The following is a 10560-nucleotide window of genomic DNA, read 5'->3' as shown; positions in this document are numbered from 1 at the left end:
GGATGGATGGATGGATGGATGGATGGATGGATGGATGGATGGATGGATGGATGGATGGGCGAGGGGAGCCCAAACGTCTGTTTTCTGGTGGAGCGAAGGAGGCGATGGGCAGACGTAATACGATTAGACAAGCAGCTGGGAGACGCAAAAATAACGGCTGTCCTGCTTCCCCCCATTTTTTAAAAAACATAATAATTATGAAATCTAGCAGTTGCTTTGCTTGCGGAGTCTGGCGCATGGAGCAGGGAAAGAATACAGGCCGATGTTTGCTTTCCAGGCTGAAAAATAGGTGGGAAGAGGTACACAGAGGTTATATGTATCAGTATATGTACTCTCTTTTTTTAGATTGGGTTGGCGTTCGGATTCTAGATTTGGCTGTTATCAGATGGATTAGCATTGTATCAGTTCCTCAGTTTGGCTCATACTCAGTTCATTTTGTAGGTTGTCTGTTAGTTTGTCTTTTGCAAACCAGGGAAGAAATTCTGTGGCAAGTAAGGGTTGAGTCTTTCTCGACATATCCAAAATATTCCAAAATCCAAAACTCAGAGATGGTGACGCCTTTGCTTTCAGATGGTTCAGTGTAGGCAGACTTTGCACAACATTATTTAAAAGCATTGCATAAAAGGACCGTCAGGCTATGTGTACAAAATTCAAAATATTCCAGAATCAGTGCAGCTGAGATGGTAACACTTTGCTTTCAGACCGTGCGCAACATTATTTAAAAGTATTGCAGTTTTGCAGTTTTTCCATGGAATTTGTCCATCCTGAAGGGCTTGGGAAACTATTCTGTGCAGAAATGCGCACGGCTTTTTTAATCTCGAAAGCATGGATGAAATTTGTTTCATAGCGAGATCTTGCCGCACCTTCGAGACTCGCCAAAAGAAAGAAATTGGCAGCGTGATCTTAGCATGAAAAGTCATGTATATTTTCTACACATCTCGAAAGCATGTATGTGAAAATAACACCAATGGTGCTAAAACTACAAAGACACCATACCAAAAGCCAAACCTGCGTGTGTTTCCGGACATGACATTTTTTTCATGTGAAACAGTTTGGCTGTTTCTGTACATTTCTGGAAATGGGTTTATTTTGGACAAGGAAAAAAAAAAAGATCTTTCTTCCTACTTTTCTTCCTTGCTTCCTTTCTGGCTTTCTTTGTTCCTTCCTTCCTTCCTTCTTCTTTCTTTCTTTTCTATTCCCTCCTTCCTTATCCTTTCCCCATTATTTTTTCTTTCCTTTCTCTTCCCTCCTTCCTTCCGTATTCTTTCCTCTTCCTTATTCTTTCTTTCCCTTCCTTCTTCCTTTATTCTTTCTTTCCTTTCTCTTCCCTCCCTTTATTCTTTCCTCTTTCCTTCCTTATTCTTTCTTTTCCTTCTTTTCTTTTCCTTTCCTTTCTCTTCTCTTTCCTTCTTTATTCTTTCTTTCCCTTCCTTCTTTCCTTCCTCTTCCTTCCCTCCTTGCTGACCTCTCTCCTCCTCTTCCCCTGGGCCACCCGGGTGCGGCCTCTTTCTTTCTTCCCTCCATCCCTCCCTCCCTCTCTCCTCCCTCCTTCTTTTCTTCTTCTCCTCCTCCTCCTGGGTCTGGCCAATGGGAGCCCTTCCCTTTCCCTTTCCATTTCCTTGCCTTTCCCTTTCAGGGGGAGGGCTGCATTGTCTGCCTTCCTCTTGCTGCTGCTGGTGGTGGTGCTTCTGCTGGGCTTGAGCTGCTCAGGGTCCAAAGGCGCAGGGGCTGCTTGGGGGCCCTCCAGCTGGCCCTCTTTCCTTGGGGGACCCATGGGACGCCCTCCACCTCCCTGGCCTATTTGGAGAGTCTGGTGAGTGGATCCCTTGGGTTGAAATACAACTTGCTTTCTCTTTTGGCTTTTTTGGAAGAGGATGGACCACTCCAAAGCCCAGCATCCCCTTGCTAATGTTTGCAGGGACAGCCATCCTAACTCAACCAAAATCTGGCTTGGTGTCGTTGGTGCAGTTATCATCATGATCATGATCATTATCGTCCAGGTTGGTCCAAAACCCACTCCGAAATAACCCACTTTGAGACCGCTTTCACTGCCCCGGCTCAAGGACTGTAGTGTCTGGGAGACCTTGCGCCTTCTCTGTCAAAGAGTCCTGGGGCCACCATAAAGCTACACTTCCCAGGATCCCCTAGAACTGAGCCAGGGCAGTGAAGGGGTCCCAAACTGGATTATTTCTGCAGTGCATCTTGGACCGTGTTGTTGTTATTGTCGTTGTTGTGTGCCTTTGAGTTGTTTAGGGCAAGCCAAAGGCTCAGAATATTACACGTTTTCTTTGCCGGGTTGGTTCAAAGATTTGGGCACTGAAAGGAAGAAATATAGCTGTTAACACGATACGTGTGTGTGTGTGTGTATTTGAGCTTTGGGAAGTTATTTTTTTACTAATGCAACTCCCGGTCAGTGAAGTCCAAAAAGGATGCTTTTCAAAGTTCTGGTGTGCGTTGTGTTTTTGCATCCGTTTCTTGAGTGTTTTGAAATTAGGGAGGAAGCATAATACAATCGATCCAGGTACAATACTTTATTTGGCATTCTTATAACTATTGATAAGGACAATTCAGTTGCATATGGCTTTGATACATAACTTATATCTTAAGGGGAGGATTTGGGAAGTACTGAAAACAGTTTCAATGCTCTTGTGAGTAAAGTATACATATATGTATTCTTTGGGAGAAGTTAGCTGCAAAAATTGCTACTCTGGCTTAAGAATGGGTTGATGTTTGGATTCTAGATTTGATGGTTGTTGGATGCATTAGAATTGTATCATTTCCTCAGTTTGGCTCATATTCAGTTTATTTTGTAGGTTGCTTATTAGTTTTCTCAAAGGATGTCTTTTGCAAACCAAGGAAGAAATTCTGTGGCAAATACAGGCTGAATCTTTCTTATCCAGAATCCCAAAATCTAAAATATTCCAAAATCCAAAACTCAGAGATGGTGAGGCCTTTGCTTCCAGGTGATTCAATGGACACAGACCTTGCACAACATTATTTAAAAGTGTTGCATAAACTGACCTTCAGGCTTTGAAACATAAATGAATTTTGTGTTTAGACCTGGGTGCCATCTCCCATTATGGATGTATATGTGCAAATGCAGGTCTTCTGAAATCCAAAATAAAAACACTGGATCCTCCGCATTTGCTGGGTTTGGGGGCACTTGACCCCATGAAAGAAGGAAGCTCTGCAAATAGAGATAATACCTCTCTAGGAATCTCTGGGTTCTCCAAGGCAACTCTGTGGTCAGCATAACCATAGAATTGCGTTGGAGGACCCGCAAATGCTTAGAGAAGAGTTGTCTCTACGAATCTCCAGGTCCTTCAGTGTGATTTTCGTTGGCGGAAGTTGATCACAGAGTTGCGTCGGAGGACCTAGAGACTCCTAGAGAGAACGTATTAATTAAATCGGTGAATAATCAAAGACACAAAGTCAAAGATGCAAATCTTTGGGCCAACTGTAATCTGAATTCCAAAAAGCTTCTGATCCCGAGCGTTTCGGTTAAGGGAGACACAACCTGTACCAAAAACTGGTAGCAGAAGGAAGGGTTTGTGGTGACTTTTGTCTATGCCTCTTGTTGCAGAGTTTTTCCATCTGCATTCATGCTGCTGAATGTGGGCATGGATGTGCCAGGTTGCTCTTAACATGCTCCTTCTGTCTGGCAGGCCTTGGATTCCCTAAAGGATCCTTCCCTGTAGGCCAAAAGTCGAATCCAATACCAGCCTCTTAGGGGAAGGGTCAGAAAGTCTCCCCAAATCTTTTTCTCCTACAAACCTCCTGGTTTGAGGTTCAAGAACTTTGAATGTAAGTCCTGTAAGACACCAAGCAAAGCAATAGGACTTTGCTGTTTGTACCAGATGGGTAGCCTGTCTCTTTGCACTAAATCTGTACCATCCTTCTCCCACGGGGGAAAAATACATTTTTATAATTGTCCCTTATGATCTCCATGGAATACAGTTGCAGTGCGCTGACTTGGAAACCAGCCCCGTGGGAGATTGTGAATCAGACCCAGACCTAAGCCAAAGTGTGTTTTTCAATAGGGTTAATAAGTTCCATACCGGCAAAGCGTTCCGATTTGGCACAGACAGTCCCAATGAATCTTTTTCATCTGCCTTGAACATGTCCCTGTTTCTCCTCTTCTCACTTCCACTTCAGTTTATTTCATTTGCTGCAAAGGGAGTTCAAAATGTAAAAGCAGTTGGCATTGAGAACTCTGCAGAATCTTCTCCTTCCCAGTAGGATCAAGCAAAAGCAAACTGCTGCAGCCTCTCCTAGTTTGTGTGTTCTTCCTCGTCTTCCATCTTGACTATACTGTGATGTTACTTAGCCACATGTGCCTTGATTTTCATCCGGGAAATGTTAGTATTCACATAGGTTTTGCTATGACAAAGTACAGAGAGATAACTATTGGAATGACTGATTATTATTATTACACTTTATATAGCACTGTAAATTTACACATGATGTACACTGGGCAACAATGTGGCTCAGGACAGTCCCCTGTGAGTATCTGGACACTGGTTAGAAAGTGTCAGAGCACACCAGGTGCTCCCAGTGTGCATGGGAAGTGCCCACAGTTTTGCACCAGAAGTGCCCAAATGCACAACTTGAAGGCACACAATAACAATAGTGCTGTGGGTATTTCCCTATATGTCCAGTTGTCACTGGATTGTGTGTGTGTGTGTATGGATGTGTAAGATACAGGAACCTCGTGTGGGATTCTTTCCTCACCCAACGGGCATCGCCCTCCCCAAAATATCCCTGCTGTCCATGTGGTGGCCGTATGTGTCGGCACAGAAGGCATTGTGGTTAGAGCAGTGTGGAAATTGTTTAGGAAGCAGATCTCACATTTCTCTATGTGTACATGTGGTGGGGAACTGGGAGGAGAATGAAACTGGGGAAGAACATATGCCAAAATAGTACCATTCCCTCCCCTGCCCATTTACCCTTACATCCAACCAAACAATTAGGAATGAAACCGAATGGTTCAAGATAATAATATTAGCACCTTATTCCAAAAACCATTCCTTAGATTGCGAGACAGTTGTAAATCTAATTGCTGATGTGCATGGAGAGCATGCATCCGATTCTTGTTATTTGCTGCTAGGCTGACGTCGACCTGCAAACGAGAGGCCTCCAAGTCACACTGTTATCCAGAGTCCTGTATCTCAGGGTTGTAACTTGTTTCATCAAGTCTATCCATCTGGAATCTGGTCTTCCTTTTTCCCTAGATTCAGAGTGCTGTAATGGTTTGATTTTTTGGACTACGACTCTGGAGACCAGGGTTCGAATCTCAACTCAGCCATGGAAACCCACTGGGTGATCCTGGGCAAGGATGGCAATGGCAAATCCTCTCTGAACAAAACCTGTCATGAAAACCCCACGATGGGTCACCACAAATAAATTTGAAGGCACACAACAACATGACACCCTCCTCTGTGGGTCCAATTTCGCCTAAGTCTTTAGTCCTCACTTATTTTTCTCAGGCCATGGATGTTTCTTTTAACTAAAAGCTAACATCCCAGCCCTCCTAATTTTAAATAAAGTGCTGGTTTAAGTTTGGTGGACCAAATCTGGTTCAGATTTAGAGAGGTTTTTTTGGATTTTGGAACACTTGCACATCCATAAGGAGGTGTTTTGGAGATGGGACCCCAGTCTAAATATGAAATCCACTTGTGTTTCGGATATATCTTAGAAGTGAGCCAGCCTGGCGTAGTGGTTTGAGCTCTGGACTACAACTCTGGAGACCAAGCTTCGATTCCCATCTCAACTATAAGACCCACTGAGTGACCTTAGGCAAGTCGCACTCTCTCAACCTTCAAGGAAGGCAATGGCAGACCTATTCTAAACTAAGCTTTGCCAAGAAAACCTCATAATAGAGTCACCTTAGGGTTGCCATAAGTTGGAGATGACTTGAAGGCACACCACAGCAACAACTACAATAGTGTTACGATATTTCCCTCTGTGTCCAGTTGTAACTGGATTGTGTATGTGTGTATGGATGTGTAAGACATAGGAACCTCCTGTGCGACTTGGAGGCACCCAAGAACAAATGCACCTTAGCAGGTTGTTTTATCAGCCACGTTTTTCATAACGTACGATGCAAAGTTTGTGTCCATGGCACCACCTCGGCCATCCATGTGGGCTATTGTGGATTATGGGATATTTTGGATTAGGGAGATGCAACCTGTGCTTGGATGAGCAGAATTATAATCTTGATTTTCCTAGAAAAAAAATAATCATCATCATTTTGCACCCCAGTTTGGGCCTAGAATGAAATGCACCCGTTTGCTCTCCCAGCCCCCTTGGCTTCCTTCTGCAAAAAGAGGCAGCCAGATTGTGCAAAGAGGAGGGTGGCTTGGGCGCATGATTATGTCTCCCGACAGCTGCGCCTCTTTCCCTTCTTTTGTTGGGTCTTGGCACAAGAGCTCCCAGAATGCTCTGCTTTGAATCCTTGGCGCTTTTCTCCTCCTGGGGTGGTTAATATTTAATGCTCTGCCTGCTGCGTCCATAGCAAGAGCTGGGAAGGGTGGGGGCCGACCAACCGCCTGGAAGAGATGCAAATGCTCCTTTCTCCCAGGAGTTGAAAGAGGCTGGCCTGTTATGTGTGCATTGCGTTGCGTTTTGTGTGTGTGGTGTGTACAGTCTAGGCAAAGAAATGGCTCTCTCCACTGGCCCTTAGTGGCCTGGGATTCAGGCGTGTGTCAGATGTGGCGAAACCTTTTAGTGCGCCAGATAATGTGCAGAAAAAAGCAACAACCAAGGAGTTTGGAGGGGTTTTGCTTCTTGTTTTGCTCTTCTACAGACATAAAACTACTCATCTTCCATCCATTCACTCCCAGCATATAATAGGGGGGCCTTTTATATTCTCTAGCAAGGAAAAGCCAGGATTTGGTGACCGTCGGAAATTACATAAGCGTGACCTCAATATCTATTTTGCATTGTTTGTTCTGCCACGCCTTGCCTCCGTTCTGTAAAACGTATTCTTGTTTGGCAACTCTGGGGCAAACAGAATGGGAAGTTCCGTTTTGTAAAAACTTGGTGTATTATATTTTTATATAACAACGCAAGCTAGTATTTTGTTGGAGGAAACAGGAAAAAGTCATCCTTTTTGAAAAGTTCAGGCATCCTTGTAGTTGTTGTGTGCCTTCAAGTCATTTGTGACTAAGGCAAACCTGTCACAGGATTTGCTTGTCAAGATTTATTCATAGGTTTGTCCTTGCAAACCAAAGCTAGGTGAGGCTGAGAGTGTGTGACTAAGGTTTCAGTGGCCTAGCAGGGATTCAAACCTTGGTCTCCAGTTGCAGTCCTGTGCTCAAACCACTACACCATGCTGTCTGATTCATGCATCATATTTCATCCCAAGTTGGAATATATTTTGCTGCAGTTGTTCAATGAGGTCAACTCTAAGTTGCAATTTCACACCAAGGTTGCAGAGTACAGTAAATCCAATCTCTTTTGGTCCATTTAATGCAGTGGTTCCCAAACTTTGGTCCTCCAGATGTTTTGAAGTCCATCTCCCAGAATTCCTGACTATTGGCCAAGCTGACAGGAGCATCTGGGAGTTGAAGTCCAAAATACCCAAGTTTGGGAACCAGTGGTTTAACGTCTCTCTGCATCATGTTTCGCAGTTAAAGAGGAGAGAAGATATACATTTTGATACTTGGATCCCAGTATGGCATTGGGTTGGATTAGATGCCCCTTGTTGATCCCTTCCGGCTATAGGATCCTATGGAATTCTAGGCCAAATTGGTGCCAGGCTTTCCCTCTCTCTGTCCCCCTCTTCTTTGCGCTAGGCACTTGTGGTCTGTATGCCCCCAAACCACCCGCCATGATCACTAGATAGTGCCAGGCCTCTTGGTTTGACCACTTTGCAGAGGACAGATTTTGGTACTTCTATGCTGGATTAATGTCACTCTGTCACCTTTTTTCTTTTGGTGGGTACTTGGGGTCTTTGTGTCCCCGAACCCACCCTCTGTGATCATTAGATCATGCCAGGTCTTGACCACTTGTCAATGTCAGGGGATGCATTATGGGTGCTTCTAGGCCATATTTATGCCAATCTCTCTCTTCCTTGTGGTGGGCACTCGGGATCTATGTGCCCCCCTAAACTATTGCTAGATAGTGCCAGGCCTCTTGACTTGACCACTTGTCAGTGCCAGAGGATGGCTGCTTTCAGGCTGAACTAGTGCCAGTCTCTCTGCTCCTCTCTTCCTTGAGGTGGGCACTCAGGGTGCAAACCCGTACATTGCTAGATAGTTTGAGGCCTCTTGGCTTGGCTGCTTCACCACTTGGCAGACACCACCTCCCTTCCCTTCTTGCCTCTTTTCTCCTCCTCTTTGGTACAATAATAATCTCTGTCTGTGTGCATGAGAGAAGGGGGGCATCCCATGCAGCAGCCAAGACCACTCAGCTGTATGGTAATGGCAGGAGGGAAGGGAAGGGGGGGCCAAAGGCTAGGGGCCGGTCCACCCTCCGTACCTCTCCGCCTTTGTCTCCATGCTGCCACTGTGCATCCTTTCCCCCTTTCTTTCTTCCCCATTTCTGACGCCAATCTTCTTTCTCTTCTTGTTGTTCCACTGCAGAAGCTGGCCAGGACAGCGTTCGCCCATCGCCGGACGCCAACAGCCCCGGAGGCATGACCTCGGGCAACGGGACGTCTTCCTCCACCGTCGCCGGCACCACCCCACAGAACGGCGAGAACAAGCCCCCGCAAGCCGTGGTCAAGCCCCAGATCCTCACCCACGTCATCGAGGGATTCGTGATCCAGGAAGGGGCCGAGCCGTTCCCGGTAGGCATCCCCAGGGCAAAGGGAAGCATGTTGAGAAGCGGGGGGGGATGTTTTAAGAAAGGATGCTTCAATTATGTTCAATTACGAATCAGCCAGGAGGCCTCTCTTCTTGGATCACTGGGACTTAGCCTGGTTTGCAACAAGGTGTTTCTAATGTGAAGTCCATGGCTTTCATGGCCAGCATCCATAGTTTTTTGTGGGGTTTTTGGGCTGTGTGGCCATGTTCTAGAAGAGTTTATTCCTGACGTTTTGCCAGCATCTTCTCTGAAGATGCCAGCCACAGATGCTGGTGAAACGTCAGGAATAAACTCTTCTAGAACGTGGCCACAGAGCCCAAAACCCCACAAAATACTTAGATGTTACTTTTTTAAAAATTGCTGGGGACAGATGAAATTTGAGAGCCAGCATGGCATAGTGGTTTGAGAGTTGGACTAGGACTCTGGGGACCAGGGTCCGAATCCTGGTTCAGCGGTCAAGCAGATGACCATTGGAAATTCACCAAAGGTGAATTTAGCATCCAGCTCCCAAGGATTATAGGTTGGGTTCGAACACAGAGGTTTGGAAGGAGATGGTTGCCCGCTTTTCCGGCTCCGTTTGATGCGTTCCTCTTTCTCCAGGTGGGCCGCTCTTCACTGCTGGTGGGGAGCCTGAAGAAGAAGTATGCCCAGGCGCTTCTGGCAGAGAAACCGCAACAACAGCAGCAGCAACAACCGCAACAGCAGCAACAACAGCAGGACAACACTACCACCACCGACTCTGAAATGGAGGACCCCTATTTGCAAGGTGTGACAGTGTTTGCATGTCTGTGATGCCAGATGGGAGGTAGGGTCAGGGCTGCAGAAGCAGAGGGCGAGGTCTCCGAACATGTGCAGAGTGCCTTTCTTTTCCTCCCCCTTTAACCCCAACTCCCATCTCTTTTCCTCACTTGCCTCTCCTAGCCAGAGCTTGGAAAATGTCTCTTTTTGGGGATAGCAATCCCATTGTAAAGCAGTAAAGCTCAGAAACACATCTACTCACTTTGTATTTTGAAGTATTTGCATATACATAATGGGATCTTTTGAAGATGGGACCCAAGTCAGAAACATAAAGTTCATTTACGTTCCATATGCACCTTATAAACATTGCTTGGGCGTAATTTTAAACACAATATTTTAATGTGCATGAAGTTTGTATACACTGAAGCCAAAGCATCACTATCTCAGCCACCAATATGCGTAATTTTGGAATATTTTTGGATTTTTCTCCACTTGCATATACACATACCTAGGATCCTCTGCAAAAATGTTTGGAAAATATTTGTGGTTTAGCAGGCAGCAACTCATAGGAACCATGACATTTAAAAGGGTATCAATGTGTTAGCTATTTAGTACAGACACACTTTTTTGTGGATTTCAGTTGCGTCTCCTCCTTCCTCATTGGATCCTTTCCATTGTTTATTCCTTTTTGGGTCAACACCTAGATAAATCCTTTTAACTTGCTGGGCTTTTTTTTGTAGTTTGAACATAAGGGTTCAGGCCTGTGTGTGTTATCATAGAATCATAGAGTTGGAAGAGACTGCAAGGGCCATCCAGCCCAACCCCATTCTGCCATGCAGGAAATCCAAATCAAAGCATCCCCAGCAGATGGCCATCCAGCCTCTGCTTAAAGACCTCCAAGGAAGGAGACTCCACTACACTCCGAGGAAGGAGTGTGTCCCACTGTCAAACAGCCCTTACTGTCAGCATGTTCCTCCTAATGTTGAGCTGGAATCTCTTTTCCTGGAGCTTGCA

General features: G+C 45.5%; 1 protein-coding gene across 5 annotated transcripts in view; it reads left to right on the top strand.

Annotated features, from left to right (window-relative positions):
* PHC2 (polyhomeotic homolog 2) overlaps positions 1 to 10560 on the top strand; it is a 94043-nt gene that overhangs the window by 76015 nt on the left and 7468 nt on the right. For 4 of the 5 annotated variants that reach the window (XM_042478252.1, XM_042478253.1, XM_042478251.1 and 1 more), the window contains 2 exons: positions 8586 to 8791; positions 9409 to 9574. In XM_042478252.1, the coding sequence (XP_042334186.1) occupies positions 8586 to 8791; positions 9409 to 9574 (372 nt within the window). Of the gene's footprint in view, positions 1 to 1627; positions 1814 to 8585; positions 8792 to 9408; positions 9575 to 10560 lie in introns of those variants that run through there. The other variant, XM_042478255.1, reaches the window with a different exon arrangement.

This window comes from Sceloporus undulatus, chromosome 7, assembly GCF_019175285.1.
Source record: "Sceloporus undulatus isolate JIND9_A2432 ecotype Alabama chromosome 7, SceUnd_v1.1, whole genome shotgun sequence".
Taxonomy (NCBI): Eukaryota; Metazoa; Chordata; class Lepidosauria; order Squamata; family Phrynosomatidae; genus Sceloporus; species Sceloporus undulatus.
The sequence above is the reverse complement of the archived record's forward strand: the minus strand, read 5'-3'. Positions and strand labels throughout refer to the sequence as shown.